The 26,901-nt window shown below is 47.3% G+C and overlaps 1 protein-coding gene and 1 pseudogene across 1 annotated transcript; both read left to right on the top strand.

Moving 5' to 3' along the window:
* Positions 1-1,845, top strand: part of LOC121457350 — a 30,147-nt pseudogene extending 28,302 nt beyond the window's left edge.
* Positions 1,846-16,148: 14,303 nt separating this feature from the next.
* Rassf10 (Ras association domain family member 10) lies at positions 16,149-18,625 on the top strand. The gene has a single exon (XM_041666863.1). The coding sequence runs from the start codon at positions 16,406-16,408 to the stop codon at positions 17,930-17,932; it is 1,527 nt and encodes a 508-aa protein (XP_041522797.1). The 5' UTR covers positions 16,149-16,405; the 3' UTR covers positions 17,933-18,625.
* Positions 18,626-26,901: the final 8,276 nt, after the last annotated feature.

The raw sequence follows: 26,901 nt of genomic DNA, 5'->3' as shown, positions 1-26,901 counted from the left end.
GCTCATCAGACCTTTGTCCTTCCTTCTCTCTTTTCCTTCCTTCTCTTCTTTTTCAAAAGGATCTTATAGGCGGACAATTCTGTCCTGCCAGCCAGTTCCCAAATAACAACACAGAGACTTATTATTAATTATAAATGCTTGGCTAATAGCTTAGGCTTGTTACTAACAAACTCTTAAGTTTTAAATTAATCCATTTCTATTCCTTTACTTACTGCCGTGTGACTCACGGCTTGTTACCTCATTTTGTATGCATCCTGCTTCTTCTTCATCTGGTTGGTGACTCCCAAGATTCTGCCCTTCTTCTTCCCAGCATCCTCCTATTCTGGCTTTCCTGCCCAATCTCTTCCTGTCTGGCTATAAGCCAGTCAGCTCTTTATTAACCAAGGAGGGTAATATATATTTACAGTGCACAAAGATTGCTTGATCTCATGTATCCCAGGCTGGTCCCTAGCTAGCAATCTACCTGCCTCTGACACACTACTTCCAAGGCCCAGCTTGGAATCTTACAAGAAGGAGGAGTTCAGACACCACAGTGAGAGGAGCAGCTGAGTGCAGAGCTAGTCAGGACAGTGGTCAGGAGACAGTGCTGAAGATGCTGGGCCCTGTCTAGTGGGATGCAGAAGACAGCTACCAGTGTGTATTGGTGTTCCCAGGAAATGAAGTCCTTGGGCTGTGCATAGAGAAAGGGAGTGGGAACAGTTCCTCCTGCATCTAACAGCTCAGGCTTTGTGCTGATGTCTGGAGTCTTGGAGACCAAGGGAAGAAAACTTGCACTGAGGGATGCAGAGGTTTCATGACATCAAGCCGCTCTGGTTTCCTCGGGCCATTAGACTAAGAACAGAAAAGGGGGGCATCTGAAATTGGGAAGAATTACCCCACATCTGTATATCTTGTATGACAGCTACATCAACCATGTTATTACAGAGATTAAAAATGAAAGGGATTAGAAATCCTGATCATTCCAGAGCGTTCATTAAAGAGAAACTAACTGCAGATCCTGATAGTGAAATTGCTACAACTCGTCTTCTAGCGTCCTTGATGTGTCCTTTAGGAAAAGTGAGGCTGACAACCCCACGCTGTGCAGGGACTTGTACACATTTGCAGTGTTTTGTTTGATGCTGCCCTTTATCTTCAAATGAATGAGAAGAAGCCTACCTGCTTTGTCCTGTTTGTGACAAAAAGCCTGCTTGTGAAAGTCTGATCTTAGATGGGCTTTTCGTGGAAATTCTCAGTGACCGTTCTGATGCAGATGAGATCAAGTTCCAAGAAGATGGTTCTTGGAGTCCAATGAGACCCAAGAAAGAAGCTATGAAAGTAACCAGCCAGCCCTGTACCAAAATGGAAAGTTCAAGTGTCTCTAGGATACCTCGTCCAATGGCTGTATCCAGTGATGCAAGCAAGAAGAAGATAGATGTTATTGATCTAACAATAGAGAGCTCTTCTGATGAAGAGGAAGACCCTCCTGCCAAAAGGAAATGCATCTTTATGTCAGCAACACAAGCAGTCAACCGAAGGGGTTTTCGGGCATTAGCCGTCTTCTGTAAGGACACCCAGTGTGGCTTCGACTGATCCTGCTGCCATTCCGCCTTCATTAACAGGCTACTCAGTGCCATCCCACCACACGCCAGTGCCAAGCATGTCATCAGATTGGCCAGGTTTGGATTTTCTACCCCTTATTCCTCGATCCACAGTGCTGTTTTTGGATAGTCTCACCTCACCCTTAACAGCAAGCAGCACGTCTGTCACCTCCACCAGCCCTCATGAAAGCAGTACTCGCGATAGCTCATCCAGCAGCAGGAGCGACACAGGGGTCGTAACATCCCTGACATCATCTCACTGGACTAAAGGCGGCCATACTTGATCCTGGGAGTCGTTCATCAGAACTACTCTTGGATATCTAGTCCATGAAAGCTATTTTATTTCAATTTAACATTTATTGAAATGGCAGGTGGATTCTTTGCTTTCTGAGAAACGAACACAGATGACTCCAGCAAGAACCAGATGGCTAACAGGGACTTTTCTTATGCCATACACCAAGCATCAGATATATTTCATCTACGATGCCATCTTCCTGAGCGGTGGATTTCAGTTCCTACATTGCTGGATGGGTTCTACAAACAATTTTTTTGTTATCATAAACAGCAATCAAGTTATGTAAATACTTTTTCAAAAGAACAGAAAAGGGGGTGGCTCTGCCTGCTGAGTGCTTGGCTTCGATTGCTCAGGGTGTGATTGTAGATTTCTGTTAGACGGTCAGGGCATGGGAACTCTGTCTAGTCTCCAGAGGGTGTCTGGGGACGTTGGAACTTCCATGTGCACTAGGAAGAATTCACAAAGACAGGTGGAAGTGCACTGACACTGGGCTCATCCTACTGGGTAGGGAGTCCAGGTCATCTCCCCAGCCCTCAGAATACAGTATCCAAAAGAGAGGGCCATAGATCAGGGGACAGACAAAGAAAGCAGCCAAGACAGAACTAGATGACACTCCACAAACTCACCTAACACTTGGATTTTTAAAAAGTGTTAACATCCTTAATGCAATCCACATTAACACCTTAACAGATTTATTTTTATTAACTATGTGTCTGTGTGGTACCTCTGTGCCTCTGTAGGGATCTGTGCACATGACTGCAGGTGCCCAAGGAGGCCAGAAGCAGTAGATCCCCCTGAAGCTGGGGGTTCAGGAGATTGTAAGCTGTATGATGTGGGTGCTGAGAACCAAACTCAAGTCCTCTGGAAGGAGAGCAAGCTGCTCTTAACTGCCGAATCTTCTCTCCAGCCCCTGATACTGGTCTTTATGATGAATGATGTTTTCTCTCTTAGAGCCATTGAGTTATCTTTCTGAGTATGACTCTGGATCATTAGCAAAAACGTTGAATATTCTTTGAGGAAATAGCTAACTCAAACGAGACAGAGGCAGGCAAGGGTGTGAGACGGAGAGTTGGCTGGTGGAAAAAAACACACACTGGGCATGGTCATGAGGTTGGCTCAGCGCCAACGTGCTATGGAAATCCTGGGTCCCATCCAGGAACCAGGTTACCCTGGGGTTTGGAGACCCGGAAGAGGGGTCCAGGAGGGTTGCGAGGTCAGTGTGTCACCCTGGAGGCAGTGAGAGCAGCTCCTGGTCTGCTGGGCTCCCTCTTGAGGCCTGTGTGCTGTCTTTCGGATATTTCTGAGTTGAGTGTGTGAACGTTTCTCACTCCTTTTTAAAAGTTGATTGTAGTTGAGCCTCACATAGACCTAGGGAGGCAGGAAAAGCTCTTTCCACTCTGCTCTGGGTGAGGAAAGGGAGAACTGGGTGGAACAAAGGTAGTAGTGAAACGGCAGAGCTGAGAGCAGATCCCAGAGTTTTGACTCCTAGACAAGAATTCTCCTCAGAGAGAAAGGACAAAAAAAAAAAAAAAAAAAAAAAAAAAAAAAAAAAAAAGAATAGAGGTTGGCTCTGGGCCACAGCAATGGAAGGAAACTGAGATTAAAGTGGGGGTTTGAGGGAGAATGAAAAGATGAGGACTTTCCCAGGGTTGTAGAGTGGGATATTTCCAGTTACAGGTGGCAGATGGGGTTCTTATTCCTGCCTGGTTCTCTGTATCTGATGCAGTCTTCCAGTGTGGCTCTCCTCTTGCGTCAGGCACCTAGATTCTAAAATGTTCTTTGACTTTTGCCTTGTCGGGTGTCGTGAATGCACTTCTCAGTGGCCCCTGCAGGGACACTCTCCTGGGCAATTTGTTGGTCCTGAGAACAGGGGCTGGTGAGAAACCAAGAGTGTGGTTCAATAAGCCCTAAGTGCCTCTTTCTAGTTCCTTTAAAACGTCATAGGCCAACTGTGATGTTCTGAAGATGTTCTTGCTCTGAGCTGTGACTGATTCTCAACCTTGGAACACCAGAGTCACTTGCAAAGCTTTTGAAAAATATTAATTTCTGGGTTCCATTTTAGATCAATTGAATCTAAACCTCAGGGGAAAGATCTAGGCCCTGAAATACTGCAGATGCTGTCAGGATATAGCCTGGTGGGTTTAGTTCAAAGTTTACCTTCAAATCCACTGTTACTCATTCATGGAGATGGTCCCTTCTTCTTGTGATCAACCAAGGCAACCATCCACCACAGCTGTGAATTCTACCTGCTTGGTCTCCCAATCCCCCTCAGCAGCCCTCAGACAGATGTCCCATGTCTCTCAGCAAACTCATCATTTTCACACTGGCTTTCTCTAGCCTCAAGACATACATCTCCATTTAGACTCTAGGTCAACCTGGTTGCCTTCTCCAACCACAGATGACTCCCCAGGCCACCGAATGGGGTGGACGGTCATCAGAGGAGGAAATGAAGCAAATAGGGCCCAGAATTTCCGACCCGTGCTTTATCCTAATTTATACAGCTTTGCCTATTTGAAGCATCCATTTATTTCAAGAAGAAATTAAGCTAATTTATTTGTTTATAGGTCTGCAAATGTACCACACAGCACAGGTGTGAATGTCAGAGGACAACGTGTGGGTCGGTTCTCTCCGTCCACCGTGTGGACTTCGGGGATAAAATTCATCTAGGTCAGAGGACAACGTGTGGGTCGGTTCTCTCCGTCCACCGTGTGGACTTCAGGGATATCATCTAGTGGCAGGTGCCTTTACCCCCTGAGTCAAATCACTGACCTCACTCACTTTTGAAAACCTTATTTTGTTTATTCTCATCATGTGTGTGCACATACACATGGGCATGATATTCCGAAGTGTGCATGTGGAGGTCACAGGACAAATCCGTGGAATCAGTTCCTCCCTTTCACCTTTCTGAGTTCCAGGAATCAAACCCAAACCATGAGGCTCGCTTCTGAGCGGACCGCCTTCCACGACCAGTCTCCTCCTTCACAATGCCTGTAAGGGTCCCCATCCTTGCAGATGCATCACCTACAGTGTGACCTGTCACAGGGCATGTCTTCAAAGCACCACTTTGCATACCTGTCACTCAAATAGCTTGACTTCTCAGTCTCTTCAGGGAATGAAATGGCCACTTCACATTGCTCATTCAGATGCCGCTCTTGGCACTCGGGGCCCGCCTTGGTAGTGATGTGTGAGTGGGTTCTCTAAACAAGTCACTGCACACTGTGCATTGGTGGGCTTAAGTGTCGGCGCCGGTCTGGAGAAGGATGCTGGGACGTCACAGTGGCCTCCAGACAGAGGGTACTGGTTCATTCTGGGCCTGAGCTGCCAGCCATTCTGATTTATTACCTCCAGGTAGACAATTATGGCTTCCAGTTTTCCCACATTTAAACTAGAAATGCAAGTACCTCTTGCTGATTACAGTTGGTGAACTTTATAGCTAGATTCCTTGGTACATCTTTATTTCCTAGAAAACCTCCAGATATGTGTGTGATGTGGCTTGGAAGACTGCTCCCCTGTCTTTCCGTCTCTCCGGAGGAGGCCTCGGGTTTCTCAGTACTAGATCCAGGAGGCTAAACTGTTCTGCCATCGAGCTATTGCAGCCACTCTTGTACAAAGATTTGAAAGCCGACCTTGCAACTCACCTAACTTCTTTATTGCTGGACAGGGAGCTTCTGCCCACTTCCCAGGGCACAGCTGGGAGAACAAGAAGAGAAAGGGCAGGAAAGCACCCAGTGACTGCTCTTAGCACAGTTCCTGACTGCAGGGGAGTTGTGGACGGCTATGATGGCACAATGCTCACCCTGGGTGGAGATAAAAATGCTAATGAGACTCATGGCCCAGGAAGGTTCAAGCTGAGCTCCGTATAACACAGTGTGCAAAAAGCCCACGTGTGCAGTGGGGTTGTCGGAACTACTAAACAGTCTCCTTGCTCCAGATTGCTTCCTCCTTGGGAAGGGTACCTTTTCTTAGCAGACTGTCTCTGTTTCTGCTGCAGTTAGGTTTCACGGCCCAATTTCTTGTGCCAGGAACAAGAACCTAGAATCCCACAAGATGTGTCGTCTGAAACCCCGAATCAGCGCTAAGCCGTTTCATGTACCGGTGTTTACTTTGTCTGTCGATTGCACCAAGGGGCCATGCAGGGTAACTGACCCATGCCACTCGGGGTCAGGGCAATTATACTTCGCACAATGACCTCACCCAAGGAAGTTCTCAGAAGCCACCTCCTGGTTAATCAGCGCAGACCGTACACACACACACACACACACACACACACACACACGCACACACACACATGCAGTTTCACTAGCTGACTTACAAATGAAGACTTAGCTCTGTTTCTGTCGCTCCCGAGACAGAAAACCTGCCTAGAAACCTAGTGCTCCAGGGGACAGGAAAGAAGAACCTCTGAATCCATCTGACTCTATTTTTTATTATATATAACATTACTATTGCTTAATCCACAAATACCTGCTGGGATGGTGTGCGTTCCTGGCACAGTCTCCAGGCACTTCAGCAGATTTTGTGCTGTTGATTCTGCGAACAGCATTATGAACAAGGCACCGTCAATCTTCTCAGCAAGAATAAAAACACACGATGTCAACACAGAGCTGTGCGGGCTCCTTAGTGCAGTTGTTGGTGCCCAGTGTCATTTATCAAGCTTAGCAGTGTGTGCAAATACCTACCGAAAGTTTCAATAAAGACCAGAGCGACGAAGACACGAATAGCGCGCATGGATAACACATATTACACAGAGCCGTGGGGAAGGTGTAAGGAGGAGGAAGACAACTACTTTGCCCAAATGAGTAGTGACCAGGAGTTTGGTATCTCAAAAAAGGGGAAGGGAGTTAATGAAGTGGTATACTTACTTTGAAAGTCATGTGAAAGATATTTTACACACCCTTGAAACAACTGAAGGATATCTTAATAACAAATACAGCATAAAGTCTTTAAAACGATTATTATTTGAGGCTGGAGAGAGGGCTCAGCAGTTAAGAGCACTGGCTGCTCTTGCAGAGGACCCAGGTTCGATTCCCAGCACCCACGTGGCTGGGTATAACACAATAGTCTGTAACCCCATTCCTCACTCTCCTCTGGCTTCTGTGTACTGCATACCCAGGGTATGGAATGCATTCAGGCAAAACACCCATGAAATAAAGACTTTTAAAAAGAAAAAAATATTATATTATTTTCTTTGAAAGATTTATTGTATGTGTGTGTGCTTGTGTGACTTTCTGTGTGCCATGTATTGCGGGAGCCTCCTGAGGACACCTAGAACTGGGGTTATAGGTGCTTGCGGATGCTTCCTGAGGCCACCTAGAACTGGGGTTATGTGTGATTGCGGGTGCCTTCTGAGGACACCTAGAACTGGGGTTATAGGTGCTTGCGGGTGCCAGGAACTGAACCCTTGTCATCTGCAAGAGCGGTAAGTATTCCTGATCACTAAGCTATCTCTCAGCCCTTTGCTATTATTTTCAAAAGTAGTAAAATATACACAACTTAACAGTTAGCCTCCGTGTTAGTTACTTTTCTAGGGCGGTGGTAAAATGTTCCCACCAGGGCAACTTGTAGAGGACAGGTTATTATCTGACATACACTTCCAGAGGCATGATGGACCATCACCGTAGCATGCAGCAAACATGACAACTAGAGCGGAAGATGGAGGCTCACATCTTGAACCATAAGCATGAGACAGAGGTGTTGAACTGGAAACAGCGCTGAGTCTCTGAGCTCTCAAAGCCCACCTCCAGTGACACACTTCCTCCAACAAGGCCAGACTTCATAAGCCTCCCCACACAGCACCACCAATTGGAAATAAACTATTCAAATGCCCAATACAATGGCGGACATCTAAATCAAACCACAACAACATCGTAACTAATTTTAAATGTGATGATATTCAGCGGCATTTAGTACGCATGCATGTTGTGCATCCATCACCATTATCAGGGTCCAAGACTGTTTTCATATTGCAAAAGTGAAGCCATGTGAGAGAGCGCCCCGCTTCCTCCCTCTGCCCCGGGACACCATTGGATTCTCTGGCTTTATGAATTTGATTATTTGGGGGCACCTTATCTAAAAAGATATATAATAGTCTGTCTTTTAAATAATTGCCTTGCTTTGTTTAACATTATGTTCTCAAGGTTCTAAATCTTTTAATAATTCCCCCTCTTAAAGGATGAATTTATTTTTTATTTTTTTTTATTTTTTATAAATGAACAATTTATTATGTGTATCTCATGGTACGTATCCACCTATAGATCAATCGGACCCCACAGTTGTTTCTGTTTCTGGTATTGCGGATAATGAGTGTGGTGTGCAAACATCTCTGAGGTCCTGCTTTCAGTCCTTTGGGGTTTGTACCTATTCAAGAGAGAGTTGTTGCATCCTATGGAGGAGGAAGTACATTTCAGAGCTTGCATAGTTTTGAGAAATGCTGCAAAGGTGGATTCTAAAGCAGCAAGTATCCTCAGGCTGATAATCTAGCAGATTTCATCTTGAAACTTGACTGGCACAAAAGAGAAAGCCACCCTGCAAGACTTTTGTAAGCTCAAGTGGCTTTTGTGCTATTCACGGAGACTTCGGCTAATAGGGGTCCAATTGTCTTCTAGGCTTGCATTTGTGTGGGTCTCTCAATAACAGGATCAAGTATAAGAGATCCACAGTCTAACCCAGGGTTAACCCAGAACCCAGCCCAAGAAAACAACGCTGCAGTTCAGGAATGGAACAAAGAGAAGCTTCTTCAGGAAGCAGAGAAAAGGACACTAGGGTGCCAGATGTAACCTATTTCCCTTATCTGGCTCCCAGCCTTCCTCTTCTCTCCGGATGGATGTGCTGACAAAGGAAAGATATCTCCATAGCTTCGTTCAGTGGAAAAAATCAGAACACCTCGGGATGATGCTTTCAGCATTTGAGGGTAATCTTCATCCAAAGTTCCCCTCAGTCCAATTTAATTTCTGCGAAGTAATGTTCCTTAAATGGACTTGCGAGTCCTTGCAGTTAGCACCAGCTTCTAAAACAGCCACTCTTCCGAGCTCATCAATATGATATTGAAACTTCTTTCGACTCAATGAACTTCACTGCAGAAAGAAAACTGGCATTCTGCACACACAGAAGGGCAGAAATTCAAGCACAGGCCTCGTACTGTGTTCTGAGAGGCAAGCAGCTGATACACAATAATTCGGGGTTGGGGACACTTGGAGAGAGTAGAGCTCCCTACAATGAAGAAAGGGCACACTTTGGGTCAGGGCTATTCTACTCCGACAAAGCTTGGACGGGTTCAGATGTGGCATTGAAGACACTGTCTCGTTCACACACTCATTAACAGTATCACCTCTCATTCCTGGGTACCAACAGATAATGAAAATTAATCAGACAAAACCCCTTTTGACATGGCCCTAAAAAGTGATGTCATCAGCATTGAATAGGTGACAGTTCTGCTCTGTATGTACTGTAAATTCCCAGAAAGACGGCTGCCAAACAGACGCCAGGCTCCCTTGCTTGGAACAAAGACTAAGCTTGCTTACTCACTTGCAGAACCTCTTTCCCATACCTGGAGTGATTGTTGCTTTAGAGGCCCTTACCTGAGCATTGCTATGTTCTCAGCTCACAGCCCAAACTCCCACCAACCATTCTCTAGGCCCAAGAGGAGAATGGATAAGCAGTTCCTTCCATCTTGCCTGAGGCATCTCTTTCTAACCTGTCATAAGCCCCTGCCATCTTCTTGGATACAGATGCATATCATTGTCATCTATGGGCCAAAATGACCAAAATACATTCTCATCAGGAGTTCTTAAATCCAGCTCTTATCTATGTCCAAGTTTAGTATACATAAGCATTCTCAGGGGAGGCCAGATGGAGGCTCATGAGGCAGAAACACACAAGCCCGACTATCTGAGTTTGATCCCTGGAACCCATGGTAGAAGGCAAGAACGGCCTTCCAAAAATTGCCTTTTGATCTCCATGTGAGTGCTGTGTCATGTGTGTGCCCACACTCACACAATATTCCCCCCTCTTGCATGCACACACACACATAATGATAATAAATTTTAAAATTAATCTTGACTATAAAAAATAATCACCAAAGAACAGGGATTCCCATTTACTGGAGCCCAGTAAACCGCATTTTTAAAAAACACCATGCCAGGTTTCCCCTCGATTTAAGAAGCCATATGTCCCTGTGATGACAGCCAAGCATTTATGCTCCAGTCCTGGGCTTAGCTTAGTCAGAGAAGGGGTTCGCAAGGTGTACAGGAGTGGTGGTGCTCACCTTCCTCCACCAAGCCTGAGCAAAGTCATAAGTTTCTGTAAACAGTTTGCCACATATTTTTCTGGAGCTAATCATTACAAGAAACCAATTCAGTCAATAAAATCCAGTCACGTTTTTGTGTGGCTCAACTTAATTAAAGGCGGAAGTTTCTTTTTGGGGGTGTTCCGGACTGCTGTGAACCTTAACTGACAGATTGGAAGGGTAGTTCCAGAGAGATGCCAACTTCCGCAGAGCTGTGTGAGCTGGGAAACTAGCCAACCCCTTCCCTCCGGCCCCAATTTTCTCAAGGTAAGAGAGCTAGGTTTTACCTCTCACAGGTCTCAGGGAGGTAAGCGAGGGAACATACTCCCACAGGCTCGAGTGACCGGCCACGTTTGAGAGCCAGTGTGGGAGTTAACAAAGGGCTCTGTCACCTCTCTGAGAACTGAGTTGTGTTTGGGAAGTGTCCCTGGAGAGAGAAGCGGGTGTAAAGCACACACTGCGAGTCTCCTGCTGCCTTCCATCCCTTTGCCAGGAGCATGATTATTCTCGCAAGCATTAGCACAAAGTTGGGAGCTCTAAGATGCCCTGCAGGGAGAAGGGAACAGATCCAGCTGTGTAGTGGCTGGGACCACAGAAGGGAGACATAGGCAGGTACGGGAGGGGGCTAAAGGAGAACCGGCAGTGAGTAGCGATTCCAATTCTGGCATCTTCACTTTTCACAGTGACACATCCCAGAGATGGGTGTGGCAGACACAAGCCTGTGGTACCAGCACTTGGGAGGCTGAGACAAGGGGACTATCTGAGTTCAAGGTCAGCCTGGGCTACCGAGGGAGACCCTGCTTCAAGCAAGCAAGCAAGCAAGCAAGCAAGCAAGCAAAAGTTATTTATTGTGACTGCATAGTTAATAGTTGACTAGTCCCATATAAAATCATTACAACACGAGGCTAAATCTGACAGTCCCTGTGCAAGGAGCCATTGCTTGAGCTGGGTGTTTGTTAAGACCATCCTCTATGCACGATCATACAGGTGTCTGGACTCCTGGAAAACGCAGAGAGTGATTTTATGTATGTGCATGTGTTCCGTGTGGGTTTTTTATAATACAAGCAAGATCCTCTCACGTGAATCCTTTTGATACTGTCAATGCATGTTGGAAATTCATTACTGCCTAGACAAATAAATCTACTTTACCAGTTTAACTGCTGCAAACCTTGAGAGCTAGGGGCAACGTCTTGTCTGTGGAGTCATCCCTTAATGGGTGGGTATCTCCATGGTTTCTGTTAAGAACAGCGTGTACCCCTTGTGCGCCTCCTTGTGCTGTGTTTTATTTAGTGTTTGTTAAGTGCCTTTTGCTCTGGGACCCTGGTCCATGGGATGGTGCTGTCCAGATTCAGGGGTCTTTCTGCTTGGTTACTCATTGACAGCACCCTCACCGATATGCCAAGAGGCGTGTCTTTCAGGTGATTCAAAACCCAATCAAGTTGAAAATGGTTAACCTGTTCGTAGGCATTTTATATACCATTCATTGTCTTGTTCCATGTAACATCAGTGCTGTAAAGGTTCTGCTATTGCTCTTTACCCAGATGAGAAGGCTGTGATTTAGAAAGCCTGTGGCGATTGTGATATGGTGTACAGGGTTTAAAAAGATTTGAATATATATATACATATATAATATTTATCTGCATAAGTTTATTTGTACCACGTGTACAGAAGCCCAGAGAGGCCAGAAGAAGAGGTTAAATTCCCCAGAATTAGAGTAACAGATGGGTTTGAGCTGCCAGGTGGATGCTGGGGATCGAACTCTGGTCCTGGGCTAGCACTCCTGACTACCGAGTCCTCCCTCTAGTCCACGTGACATACAGTTCTGAGAAATGCAGCAGCAGGGAGTCTGTCATTGTGCAAACACACCGAGCACGCTCACACAAACCTAGATGGTATAGCCAGCACACACACACACACACACACACACACACACACACACCCCTCTCGCTGCTAGGGTCATGAGAGACAAGGCAACACACGATGAAATCAAGCATGAGTGAAAGCCTTTCAGTGGAGCGATCCAGTAAACAGGAGATGTCTGAGCTGCTTCCTGCACAGGGCAGGGCACTGTTCTGTAGCCAACTGTGTTTGTATAAGTGCAAGTTCACTCTAGAATAACAACCAAGAGTGCAGTATACTAAGAACACAAACCATAAATGCAAAACAAACACAGTCGTTTATTTCCATTCTTGAGTAGTAAAACTGTCTGTGTTTTGCTTTCATAGCACTGGCGGCTGGCATGGCAGAATTGTTTACATGACCCACAGACGGCTTGGGGACGTGAGGATGGCTACAGCGTCCCTAGGCAACAGACCCTTCGGGCGCTTCCATTCTGTTCTTAAGGACCACCATCCTATATGTGGTCTGAACTTGGTAGTTCGTGACTGCACATATTTCTTTTGCTTACGAGCTCCTAGCTTGGAGCCATTGTAGTTTTTGTAATTTCCTAAATGACTTCGAGTAAGAATGGCATTTTTGGGGGGGGGGAGAAAGGTCAAACATTTGTTCTTTTGTCCTTGATTCTTGAAAGCAGCTTCAGAGTGATGAAAACGGCAGACAAGCTATTGTTTTTTGGGAGCTTTTCAAGCATCCATGAGATGATATTTTGGAAAGCCTATAGAATGAATACTGGGTGGGAGGGATGGCTGCCAGAGGAGCCAGCCAGACTCAGAGGGATGCAACCCTCATTCCCATTCCTCAACATCGTGGGAGGGCAGAGAGGCCGAAGATTAAGTTGGCCATCAAAGGCTGATGCCTTCATCCATCAAGCCTATCTAATGACACTTCCACAGGGCTCCCCCAGAAGACCAGGTCGGAGAACTTTGAAGAGCTGAATACACGGAGGTTTTTGGAGGGTGACATGGAAGTCCCTCACTCCTTCTCCCACGTCTTGCCTTGCACCTCTCCATCTGACCCCAGTTCAAGCCTGGGCTTGTGGCTGTCATCTGAGGAAAGGTAGGAGGCAGTCTGAGGGGCTGAGCTCTCAACCTGTGATCTCTCTGAGTAGACAGTGTCAGAGTGAAGCCGAGTTAGCAGGTACTCTGCTGGTATCTACTGCAGGACCGATGGCCTGCTTGGTGGGTGGGAGCCCTTTTCTCCTGATATCTGCTTCTGCTGAGTGAGAGGACCGGAGGAGGGGAGTTTGTTTTATTCCTTTATCCTCAGTGCAAATGTAGTTGGGGTGAACTCTAGAACCCCTAGTCTGAAACACTGCTAAAAGACCATGCACACATCACCATAATCATTTTTCTAGAGGCAATGTAGCTTGCCGTCTCTTCTTTTTATGAATGGGATAGTCTCAAGGGCCTTCTAGCCTGTCACTACACCCCTTCCTGCCCTATGGTCCCTGCACAGTGTGATGGTTCAGCAGTGAAGATCTGACCATGTTATCACTAAGCTCCCTGGTGGGGACAATCCCAGACTGGCCTCATGAGCTCCACCACTCCCCCTCCTGTCACTGCTCTGGTGACTGATACATCATACAATCGAAGAGGTTGTGCAGATGTAGTTCAGGTGACTGTCTTAGGGTGACTATTGTTGGGATGAGGCACCAAGACAAAAGCAACTTGGGGAGGATAGGGCTTATTTCACATATATGATTCCCTATTAAGCTCATCATCAAAAACAGTAAGGGCAGGAACTCAAGGAGGGCAGGAACCTGGAGGCAGGAGCTGATGCAGAGGCCATGGAGGATGCTGTTTACTTCCCATGGCTTGCTCAGCCTGCTTTCTTATAGAACCCAGGACCAGCAATCCAGGGGTGGGAACCACCCACAGTGAGCTGGGTTCTCCCCCACCAATAACTAATTAAGAAAATGCCCTGAACGCTTCCCTACAGCCCAGAGTTAGGGAGGCATTTTTCTCAACCAATGTTGTCTCCTCTGTGATGACTTTATCTTGTGTCAAGTTGACATAAATCTAGCCAGCGCAGTGACTAATCAGTCGATCTTAATATAGAGAGTTTCTCCAGGTGGGTCTGCCTGATGAAGCCAGTCTTTTACAAGCAGAATTTTCTCTTGCTGCTAGCGAAGGATGATGCCAGGATGATGAGATGCCAAGAGGACTGGGTGATTCTGCCCTGCCATTGGCGCTTCAACTGGGGCAGACACTGCAACATGGGAAGAGTCTATAAGAGACTGAGAGAGATTCTGACAAAGGCCATCATGAAGATGGGGCTCCAGTGCCACAGAGGAAGTGCAGAGTTTTCTGGAAACACAGCTGAATGGCTTTGAAGTGACTTCCCTCTCCAGCCCAAACTTTAACCAGCTGAAACGCCCTGCCTTTAGCAGGACCCTCTGAGCAGTCAAGCCCAGAACAACCTATCACCTTCAGAAAAGTGAAATCAGGTGTGGGTGTTACTTTCAGCTACCAGCTTCATGGTAACCCATTTTATAGCAAATTAAAAAAAAAACAACAACAAACAAAAACAAAATCCATATACCTCCCAGGTTTCTAACCCTTTAATAAAAAACTTCTGCTTTAGACATACCAGGTTCTGCTATTTAATCCTCATAGCAGTTACTTTTTAAATTATCACCGCTTTACAGATGAGATGCAGAGCTATTACATATTTCCCCTAAGGTCACAGGCAGTAAAAGCACCCCGTGTAACCCCAGCACCTGCACCATGCTTCTGATAAACTCAAAAGCATGCACATGGCATTGCAGACCCTTCCTGATCTGGTTTCTGTTAGTTCATCCTTGTCAGATTCTTCTGTCACTTAACCCCTTATAGCCTGGTGACTGTCACACTGCCTTGATTCTTTAGTTTGCACATTGAATCCTTCTGCCTGCCCTGTGCCATCTCTTGGTCCTTTGGAAAGTTCCAATGGTTCTTTTTTGTCCTGCCCCAGATGGTACCTCTGATGGGAAGCCTTTGTGGACTCTTCCAGATGGGGTCTGTGCTGCTGTGCAGAATCCAGGAATGCTCCCCCAATACACAGAGACTTCCCTGTTCAGAACCCAGACGACCTGGTGGTGGAAATGAGCTACGGTGAGCTCCTTGTAGGCCAGGAGATTTACTCATCATTACATCCCTTGCATTCGCCATAGAGAACAGTGGGAACTTAGCAAATGTTCCAAGAGGGAATCATTTCATCAACAAAAGTACTTTACAAGAACTAGTGAGAAACCCAGGGTCTTGCGGCAGGGGAAGGAGCTGTCAGACCTGTGCTTCCCAGGACCAGAACAAGCCTTGCACTGAGAGGGTTTAAGAAGCTCCGCATTGTGGCTTTGGATTTGTTTTCTGACACTTGATTCTTAGCATTTCCGGAGCGCATCTAGATGCAGAAAACAGCAGAATCCCAGTCATCAGAACTGCTACACTTCCCCCTTTGAAAGCAAGACTGGTGATTAACCCTGGCCCCAGACTCCCTCTGTAAGTTTTTTGTCGAGAAGGTTATGGGAAATGGAGGTGAGGGTCTACAGTTCTGACCTATGCAGAATGTGAGCACCGCCGTCAGACCACTGCATATCTGCTCACGGACCTCACTGTAGTCGAGGAGGACTGGAAGACTTAGTGACAGCGCTGACAAACTTGAGCCACAACGTCTCCGCTAGAAACTGTTGGGTGCCTCAGTTTCCCCGCCTGTGCAAAGTGCGGTATGCAGAGGGCGCTGCCCTGAAGAGGCAAGATCACGGGCCTCTGGGAGCACTGAAAAAGAAGGAAGTCGGGTTAAGATGTTTCTAGCCAGCTTTCGACGAGAGGCAAGGCCGATCCGAGAGGGGCACAGAGCTGATGCCAGGTGAGACGCGGGCTCCAGGCCTTGTGTCAAGGAGGTACCGGAGTCCTTCTTTGCTCGGGGTGGAGGAAACTCAGAATTGGACTCCCGACGCCAGCAACCGGAGCCAGGGGCAGATCCGGCGGCGGGGCTGGGAGGGGCGAGTCTGGGTGCCGCGCCTGCGGTGCTCTCAGCCACAGTTCTGGGCGCTGGGGGCGGGAAGAGGTGGAGCCAGGTGGGGAGGAGCAAAACCCGGAGGCCTCTGGCACTGCGAGCAGAGCCAGAGTCGCTGGAACCCAAGCCACGGCTCGCTACTTCGGGAGAGCCCGCCGCCGTCCCAGCCGAAAGCAGCCGCTGCTGCCGAAGCCGCCGCCTGATTTCAGTGCGCAGCGGGAGAGAAAGGCTAGTGACGCCGGAGACCGGGTCGCGGATTCTCCTTCAATTGGGAACTGCCAGGTTACCCGCGCTGGCCCTGCCGCCCCAGTAAGCGCCTAGCCGGACCCTGTCCTTTGTGTGCGTCCCAGTCGCACCATGGATCCTTCGGAGAAGAAGATATCGGTGTGGATCTGCCAAGAGGAAAAGCTGGTGTCTGGTCTCTCCCGCCGCACCACCTGCTCAGACGTGGTACGCGTGCTTTTGGAGGACGGCTGCCGGCGGCGACGCAGGCAGCTGCGAGGCCAGCGCCGGGGGAAGGCGGAGGACCCCTCCAATCCGTTGGAGCAGCCCGAGCCCCCGGACGAAAACGACGAGGATGACGACGAGGTGATGCCCCAGGGCATGCTATGTGGGCCCCCGCACTGCTATTGCATCGTGGAGAAGTGGCGCGGCTTTGAGCGCATCCTGCCCAACAAAACGCGAATCTTGCGCCTCTGGACCGCCTGGGGCGACGAGCAGGAGAATGTGCGCTTCGTGCTGGTGCGCAGCGAGGCTTCGCTGCCCAACGCCGGGCCACGCAGTGCTGAGGCGCGGGTAGTACTCAGCCGCGAGCGCTCCTGCCTGGCCCGGGGAGCCCCGGCGCGGCCCAGCTTGGCCATGACCCAGGAGAAGCAGCGGCGGGTGGTGCGCAAGGCCTTCCGCAAACTGGCCAAGCTCAACCGGAGGCGCCAGCAGCAGCCGCCGTCGCCTTGTTCGTCCACGTCTTCGTCCACCGCCTCGTCCTGTTCGTCGCCGCCTAGGACCCAGGAGAGCGCGTCGGTGGAGCGCATGGAGACGCTGGTGCATCTGGTGTTGTCGCAGGATCACACTATCCGCCAACAGGTGCAGCGGCTCCGGGAGCTGGACCGTGAGATCGACCGCTACGAGGCCAAGGTGCACCTGGACCGCATGCGGCGGCACGGAGTCAACTACGTTCAGGATACTTACCTGGTAGGGGCTGGCATCGATCTCGACGGGCCGGCTCCTGGAGAGGAACCCGAGGAGGCGACGCTGGCGGAGAAGGGGACGGAGGCAGTGGCATCCTTGGACAGCAAGGCTCAGGCGGCCGCGCTGGAGGAGCTGGCCCGGCGCTGCGACGACCTGGTGCGGCTGCAAGAGGAGCGCGCCCAACAGGAGGAGTTGCTGGAGCGCCTGTCCACCGAGATCCAGGAGGAGCTGAACCAGCGGTGGATGAGGCGGCGCAATGAGGAACTGGCGGCTCGAGAGGAGCCCCCGGAGCCCGACGGCGGTCCGGATGGCGAGCTGTCGCTGGAGCAGGAGCGGGTCAGGACGCAGCTCAGCACTAGCCTTTACATCGGGCTGAGGCTCAGCACGGACCTGGAGGCGGTCAAGGCTGACTTGGATTACAGCCAGCAGCAGAGGGACATTAAGGAGCGCGAGCTGCAGGGCCTTCTTCAGACTTTGCGCACTTTGGAGCAGACTGTGGTGAATGATGGGGCTCTGGGTTCTGGCGGACCTTCGCGGGAACCCCAGCCTCAGACCTGTGCAGAAATGTGGGTAGACCAGGCCCGGGGAATGGCTAAGAGCTGTCCCGGCAACGATGAGGACTCGGATACTGGGCTGAGTTCCATGCACAGCCAAGACTCGGACTCGGTACCCCCTGTGTGCGAATCCCTTGTGTAGGAGTAGTAGGGAGACGCTTGCAGGATGCACAGGCCTGGCCTGCTCAGGCACATGAAGTGAGGCTGAGGGGGTGAGCTCAGAGTTCCCGCGGATGGGTCTGAAGAGTGGGGAGGACACCTGCCAGGCAGCATGCTCCTCTGACTCAGGAGGAGTGTGTAGGAGGGCCCTGGGCAAGGAAGCCCTTAACTTCTTACGCTTCGGAGGGAAAAAAGAGGTGAGAACCCTTCCCTAATTTTAAATCGACAAGGTCCCCCCATTTTCAAAACAAGAAAAGAGAAAACCATTGTGGACGGTTTAAGCACTCCTCGGTCTGGGAAGGACTGACGACAGCTAGAACTATGGTCTGTGGCCTGAAGTGCTGGTGAAAGAAAACACTTGGGTGAGAAGGAAATTCCTTGAATGTTAATTGTGACTGGAAGCGTGTTAAAACTAGCCAAAGAGGGCACACTAGTGTTGGTCTCTGCCTTGCTTAACATCTTTGATAAAAACCCATAGGCACCAAAACCCTGGCTGTTTACATTTCTTCAGGTTTGGGGATTACCCATCTGCTAAATCATTTGCCTTTTCTTTCTGTCACAGGCCGAACCGCACAGAAATCTAATGCTGTGTTTCTCCCTACTAGATACAAGGTGTTAAAAGCCCACCCTCAGCCCCCTCAGCTCCACCCCAAAAATAGCCATTTTGAATTAGAATCCTGGCACTCATTATCCAGGGTAAAAAAAAAAAAGTAATCTGGCTGTTTGTGTTTCTGCAAAGACAACCGTGCTGGCTTCTAGTTCATGACACCTATCCACTGACTCAATCACAGGGAAACAGGAAGTTGCAGGATGAGGCGCAGCCCACTTTGCTGTTTTAGCGAACATTCTAGTGTCAACTATAACTTGACAGTAAAGATCTTTGCACAGTGTTTAGCCCAGCTCTATGATTAGAGTCAGCCATGACCTTCATGAATTTTACCCAGATCCAACTTCAGTAGCTTCAGTTGGAGATAAGGTTCTTGTTCGAGTAAACTGCAAGTGTCTGTTCACTTCAAGTGCAAACACCAGGGTTTGCGGCCAATGGCCTGCAAAGGTGGGGGTGGGGTGGGGAGAAAGCAGCAATCTCATAGGCCACTGTGGGTAAACAAATAGGTTCACCATAGCAGGGAGCCATGGTAAAGGCACAAGAAGGTGAGCTGAGAACTTGAGTTGCTCCTGCCTGGCCAGTCCCTCTGCCTGTAGCAGGCGAGAGAAGGGTGACATTGTGTGCTGTAGCTGGTAGTGCTGTGGGGTGCTAGGTGTAATTGTTCCGGGCATTTCTATTGAAAGTTATCAGCTGTAATGAGCCCTCCGGCCTGTGGAAGGAGCCTGCTGGTCCTCTTCCCTGTGGAGCCCAGGACCTTCTGAGGAAGATGGGTCTAATGTGTCCGGAGGAGGTTAACAATGGTGTGTGTGTGTGTGTGTGTGCTGCCAGCGAGGTACAACTGAACTAGCGAGAGCCTGGCTCCCACTCCCACAATGACAGGCAAAGATAAATTCAGAGGCCTTGGGATTGTGTAGCTGTCCCTTCCCTTGAGAGCTCAGCTGTCTGAGTGTCCCCAACAGGAGTATGTCTTCCCGAACTCCACAAGTCACCGCTGGGGCATTTTCTTTTCACAAAGTGTCCCAACACGGATGCTGCTGTGGCATTAAAACACACGTGACTCTTCTCGGATTTCCAAGTAAAATCAAAATAAAAAGGCGCTTTTCCTAATGGATACTCTTTGAAGGACCATATCTGGTATAATTACGTCGCTGGTGTTGCTGTTGTTCTTGTTGACATTCGTCTGATGCAGAAAACATCCCCACACTTGGTCCTGTGGCCTCATTCAGATGAGGAAGGGACCCAAAGAAACTCCCTGTCCTCAGACAGTCGGTTGATTCCGTGAACACAAAGCGCAATGACAGCCTTCCTTTTGAGGCAGAGGTAAAACCCTCATGAGAGCGTGACAGATGCCACCTGTCTGAATGGTTTATGCTGGCAGTGGGCTGACCTGGTGGTTTTTAAATTATTGTGTGTGTTTTTTTCTCCCCCCGCCCCAGGGTTGTAGGGGAGGTGGCTCTTGGACGTTTATTAACTCAGAACCTAGAAGTTGGCAGAGCGTGACTGCTTGGCAGAAAGGAGCTGTTTTTCTTCTGACTATTATTATTTTAAACTTTGATGGGTAGCTGACGTCAGCAAATATGCCTGAAATCTACAAAGCAAACATGCCACATCACAGGAGGAAGGCCGGAGGGGTTTTGAGAACAGTCCCTGTCCTAACCACCTGAAGATGTTTCCCTACTTAAAACTCCTCAGGCGCGAGGGGGGATGTGGAGGGTGGGGGGGAGGGTGGGGGGGTGGGGATGTGGAGGGTGGGGGGGAGGGTGGGGGGGGTGGGGAGGTGGAGGGTGGGGAGGTGGGCGCTTTGCTTACAGGAGAGTGCAGAGGCCAGTCCAGTCTGCTCTCTTTCTCCATTCTCTCCAGCCAATGCTATTCCTAAGCGGTACTCCGTTAGGAGAAAGGAGAATTGGGGTGGGAGGAGGCAGGAGCTTCTTCTGTGAGAAGTCCTTGTCATAGCGGTGCGTGTGGGCTCCAAGGCTCAGTGATGCTGAGTGTTCCATTTCCTGCATCTCACGACACCAGGGGTGAGAGAGCATTGCAGCCACTGTCCGCTGGAGAGGGACTCCCGCGCTCCCTAGAAATCCAGTGAACTTGTGAGGGAACCGCCATAAGGCTGCTCCCCAGGTCATTCTTCTGGAACTAGGAGATCCACCGTGTGTGGATCCTGTGCATCCCGTTGACAGCGTGCTTCCAAACCCAGATCGCATATGGTATCATGGGTTTGTTTACCTCCTTATCTAAAATGTGGTTATTAGGCCCAGGAGATGATGGCTTAGTGGGTAAAAGATGCTTGATCCCCAGGGTCCACATGTGGAAGGAGAAGACTGAATCCTGCCACAGGTGTGCCTTGTCATGAGCCTGTGGCTACACACACACACACACACACACACACACACACACATACACACACACACACACACACGATAAATAAATGTAAAAAGATGGTTATTGCTTCTTCATCTTCTTTCTTCTTCTTCTTCTTCTTCTTCTTCTTCTTCTTATTATTATTATTATTAATTATTATCATGCTCCTTAGAAAAGCTATACAACACAATCTTGGTGAAAAACCTGAAAATAGCATGAATTTTGGAATAAAAGAAAAGCTACACCCAGTCTCTTACCACAAAAGCTTGTCATGGCCAGAGTTTGCCAAAGTTCTCTTTGGGATGTTTTGTGCCTTTTGAAGATTTCCTATTTTGCTCTGTTGTTACACAGAATCATCTCATTATGATTCTATGCATGCTTTGCCCCGCCCTCCCTGCCCCCATACCCTGGCCAACCACTGAGGAGCAGATCTGTTCAGCGGGTAAGGACTTCCAAGTTTCTATGACAGCTCTTGTCGTCGATCCCACTCCGACCACTGTGACATTACTCTGTGCTAAGCTTCTCTGTGGACACATCTAATTCAGCTATACATAAAAGTATCCATTTTACCCTTGATGTCAGTAGATTTTTTTTTGTTGTTGTTAAAAAACAGTTTCACCAAAATTTACTAATTCACATGGCCTCAAAATCAGGGCTGAGCATCACTGTCCTAAAATACCTTTGTAACAAGATGTGCCGACTGGTAGAGGTGTTTAGGGGGCTGGGATGCAGCTTGGTGGTAGAACTCTTATGTAAATGCTCATAGCCCTGGCTTTGCTCCAAGGCCAGAGCAACAACAAAAGCCTTTTCACAGAGCTAAGGTGGCCTGGTAGTGAGCAGGGGTGGAGCTCCTTGGTACAGTTGCCTAGCAGGTAGGTCCCTGGGTTCGATCTTCACTGCTGCATAAAAGCAGGCACTATAATCCCAGCATTCAACAGGTGAAGAAGGAGGAGGGTCAAAGTCATTCACAGTGAGTCCAGCCTGGGCTACATGAGATCTCACCTAAAAAAAAAATATAGGAGAGGAGGACGTAGTGTTCTCTTCATTTTTTTTTTCTTTCTCTTCTGGGCTGACAAGTTGCTGATAGGAATCTTGTCTCCCATCATAGCTGGCTAATGATGGAGAGTAGAAGGAGCCAACACTCCCTAGGAGCAGGGCAAGGAAGATAACAGAACTAGAGTTATAAAAACAAACAAGTATCTCCTTCATCTGAGTCTAGCGGGACAGCGATCCTTAGAAGGTGATGTCATGAAACCATTTGTGTTTCTCTTTACACGAAAATTAAACCTAAACACAATGAACACCCAGGCCAAGTTACTAATTAACAGCTGCTAAGTTTAGATTTGTCTGGGGTTTTCTTTGTAGCCAGGACCTTGCACTGGTCTTATTCTTAAGTTCTTTTTAATTTTTAGTTATCGTGTATCATTCAGTTCTTAGACTCACCCCCCTTTTACATTCATTTATTTATTATTTGGGGGAGGGGCACATGCCAAGGTATGAATATGGAAATCAGGACCAACTGTGGGATTTGTGTCTCCTTGCGCCATGTGGGTTCTGGTGTAAGTCACGTTTGTCAGGCTTGGCAGCAAGCATCTTCATCCACGTAGCCATCCTGCCAGTCCATTCTTAAATTTCTTTTTCGTTTGTCTCAGTCGTTTCTGAGACAAGGTTCCTTTGTGTAGCCCTGGCCATCCTGGAACTTGCTCTGTAGAGCTGGCCTCAAACTCAGAGATCTGCCTGCCTCTGCCTCTGGAACGCTGGGATTCAAGGCGTGCATCACCACCACCCAGTTTAAATTCTTGAAAGGAAGTGAAGTCTCCAATGCCGAGGTGTTTGCGCAATCTACCTTCTCCCTACAGGAAGACAGAGAGTGACTGTTGCCTCAATTCTTCCAAGAGGCCATATCATAGGATGACATTATTTCCCTGCCTTCTTCCTCTTTTGAGATGAACCTTTTGAATCTCCCACCTTTTACAGAGAAATTAAGTTTGTTGTAACATGAGGGGGCCTGCTTGTTGGGGTTTCTGTCCCTCCCAGTTCCCCACAACTGTTTAGCCCCAAAGAAAATCACAGAGATCTCTATAAGTTATAAAGCTGATTGGCTCATTAGCTCAGGATACTTATTAGCTCTTGTAGCTTATATTAACCCATTGTTCTTATCTATGCTGGCCACATGGTTCAGTATCTTTCTCAGCAGGGCAGCTCACATTTTGCTTCTTTGGAGTCTGGGCAGGAGTGAGAGGAATCAACTTCCTCCTTCCCAGAATTCTCCTGTTCTTACTGCATCATTTCTACTTCCTGTCTGGTTTTCCTGCCTATACTTCCTGCCTGGCCAATAGCGTTTATTTAAAACATGATTGACAGAATACAGACAATTCTCCGGCACCAGTTTGTCTTTCTGATCAATAGCTGACATGAGATTCCAACGCAAGCCTGACTTCACAGCCAGTGCCCTGCTTGCTTCACACACCAGACACCTGCACAAAGAGCCCTCACGGGTCCCAGCATTGGAAAGGCTTAGCCATCAGCAAGGCCTTGTTCAGCTGTTTCCCCAGTGAGGTGCAGTCATCTCCCGCATATCCCAGGGCTAGTAATTATCTATTTAGCACAAGACAGAGGTGAGAAATTCCCAATGAACATGTGAGTGGATTCAAGAAATGGAGAGAAGGCCAGGCACAGTGGTGCCCGCCTTTAATCCCAGCACTCAAGCCGGAAGATCTCTGTGATTTGAGGCTAGCCTGGTCTACATAGTGAATTCCAGGACAGGCAGAGCTACATAGTGAGACCCTGTCTCAAGAACCCAAACAAATTGACAGACAAAAAGAAGGAAAAGAAAAGGAAGGAGAAAGGAGGAAGGAAAGAAGGAAGGAAGGAAGGAAGGGAAAGAATTCTCACAAAAGATAACACTTGACATATTAGCCTGGAGGTTGTAACTGAGTGCCCCAAGGGGTAGCTATGCTACAAAGCAGAGCTGTGTGGTCCTTAAAGTCCTCGGTGGCACCACCCCAAGCTGTACCAGAGCTGTCTCTAGCTTGCAGTTTTATTGACAAGCCGCCCTAGCTTTGAAATCCCTACGTGGCCAAGAGTGACTTTGAACTCCTGACTCCACGACCTCCAGCTGAGAACTGGAAGTCCAGGCACTGTGTTAGTTTATGCGCTGGGCATAGAAACCAGGACCTCCTACAAGCCAGGCAAGCACTACCCATTGAGCCAAACCCCAATCCACCCAGCACCTTTTCCCCTTGTTCTTGTTTTGTTTCTCTGTGTAACCGCCCTGGCTGTCCTGGAGCTCTCTCTGAAACAAGACTGACCTTGAACTCACAGAGATTCACCTGCCCGCGCGCCTCCCACGTCCTGGGATTAAAGTGCCCCACCCAGGACTTTTAACTGGGTCTTTACTGGTGAGCGGCACATTCAGGACTCTTTGGAAAGAGACAAGGCGGGTGGGGTTACTGTGCCCTGTAATGTTCCCGCTCCTATGCATTTAAGCCTGTGCAGCTGAGTTAAGGGCATCCTTGGCCACGTGGCTCATACTGCACTTGTGGACGTGAGGTCTGAAGACCACTGTCCCTTCCTCTGCCTTCTTATCTACTCAATTGCAAATCAGACACTTGTCGGATGCCCTTGGAGCTTTTAGGGTGACGTCCACGTTTGTTTGTTTGCTTGCTTGCTTCTTGTTTTTTTAAAAGCAGGGTTGAAGTTGTTGATTTTCCATCTAATGGCCCTTTTCTCAGGCCAACAGGACCTTCGGTAAAGACCGCAGAGTTGAGTCAATCCTACTTCTTATTCCAATTATACCTCCACCCCCAATGATGCCGAAGGGCACTCCTCTGTCTTATTTGACTTTACTACGTGTTTCCTGTGTCAGTTGGCAATCCATCACTGTAACAAAATGTTTTCAGGACTCAGCTTAAAAAGAGAAAAGGTTTATTTGGGCTCCCAGTTTTGAGGATTTCAATCCATGACCAGTTTTAGACCTCTGTGGAGACAGTGTGTTGTGGCCAGGAGGTCATGATGGAAGAAACAGTTCAAACTTATGACCAGGAAGTAAAAATGAGAAAGGAATAGGAAAAGGCCAGAATCCTAAAATCTCTCTGAAGACATGACCCAAATTTTTCCATTATATCTACCTTTTAAAATTTCTACAACATTCCAACAGCAATAGGAAGGGTCCCAGAGGCTTTTGTGGGGTCATTGCAGATCTAAATTACAGTATTGCTATCTCTGATGGCTGATCTAAGTCGTCAGCTCAAAGGCCTCTGGGCATGCCTGTGAGGAATCATCTTGCCTGGGTTAATGGAGGTGGGAAGCCTGGCCACAGAAGGCAGCACCATTCCCTAGGCTGGGACCCTGACCTGTAGGAAACAGAGCAAGTGAGCTGAGCTCAAGCATCCATCATCCTCTGCTTCTTGACTGCGATGCCTCTGTGACCCAGAATGAGTCCTTTTCTCCTTTCTCTACCAGGGTGTTTTAATCATAGCAAGAGGGTAAATAACTAAAGAACCTTCATGACACTATTAGTCTTCTATCCACAAACATCTCAGATATCTTTCTGTTTATTTATTAGTTTATTGTAGCTTTTGTGTAGTTTTCATGCCCAGTTTTTTACCTATTTGCCGAATTATTTCTAAATATTTTATTTAATTTCTTTTATTCCAGATTCTAACTTTCCTTTCTGGGCCATTAATTCTTAGAGTAGAAAACTTTTCTGTGCTGATTTTCATTCACTGAAACTTTGCTACACTTGTTGATCAGCAATGCCTGTGTGTCTGAGGATGCATGTGATCTTCATGCTATTTCATGATGTAAGAACATGTTGTTTGTAAGCAGAGATGTCACTTCTTTCTGATCTGTATTATTTTAGTTCAATTTCTTGGCTGTTTTCTTTGCTGGAAATTTCAATACATACTGAATAAAATGGTAAGAGTGGACATTCTTATCATGCTTCTCCTCTTAGCAGAGAAACTCTCAGTCTTTCATTATTGCATATACTGTCAACCTTATGTTGTCCTAGGTCATATTGAGGACTTTTTTATTTTTCTTTTTTTAAATCAAGAAAGAAGGATGTTAAAATTTGTCAGCTGTTTTTTGAAACAGAGTATCAAAATATATAAGCAAATTATATGTATATATATATACATTATTTACATTCCTAAATATTTAAGTATAACCTGCTCAGTGTGTCAAATGTTACTTGTCCATATGTATGTATGTTTTCAGGGCTGACCAACTGTTATGTTCTTCTCCTGCTCGTTCCCCCTGCTCTCAGCATTCCTTAGGTGCCTGCAGTTCTTTGTGTAGGGTTGAATCCTTTGATGCATTTATATAATTATTCTTTTTCAATAAAAAATTGGAAGTCAAATATTAGGGTAAGAACCTGAATGATCAAAGAAGCAGCAGAGAAGCAACCAGTGACCTCTTATCTCTTTGATTCCTCCATCCAAAAGGACTGAGATTCTCTTTAAGCTCCGCCTTACTGCTTCCTGTCTCTCTATCTGTCCTCAGTCCTCCAAAGCCTCTATAGTTAACTTTAGTCGCCTAGTCGCTAGCTCTGCTCTCTGATTCAAAGCAAGCTTTCTTCTCAGAACATGATCAAAATATCTCCGAACATTTCCTCTTATTATCTAAATAAAAAGGGAAGGTTAAGGGCGAATATAGAAATGATAGGATAAAAGGTATATAATTGAATCTACTTTTAAAATAAAAAAGCAACTACTAGTCTTAAATATTTTTACATTGGTAAAGATTTTTGTATATTGATATAAATTTAAGATAATTTTTGTGGTATTGTATATATGTTTCTACTCTTGTTTAAAATTTTTTTATATTGATACAAATATTTAAGGCTATTTTTTGTTAGAACATACTGTATATATGTTTTTACTCTTGTTTAAGATATTGTACCTATGCAGTTCATTTAACAATATAATTATGTAATATAAATTTCTAGTTCTTGAAAGTTATTATTACAAACTATTTAGGAT

This window comes from Microtus oregoni, unplaced genomic scaffold (genome assembly GCF_018167655.1).
Source record: "Microtus oregoni isolate MIOR12 unplaced genomic scaffold, Mior012 000016F_ref0000370, whole genome shotgun sequence".
Lineage (NCBI taxonomy): Eukaryota > Metazoa > Chordata > Mammalia > Rodentia > Cricetidae > Microtus > Microtus oregoni.
Note: the sequence above shows the minus strand (reverse complement) of the source record. Positions and strands in the feature narration are given on the sequence as shown.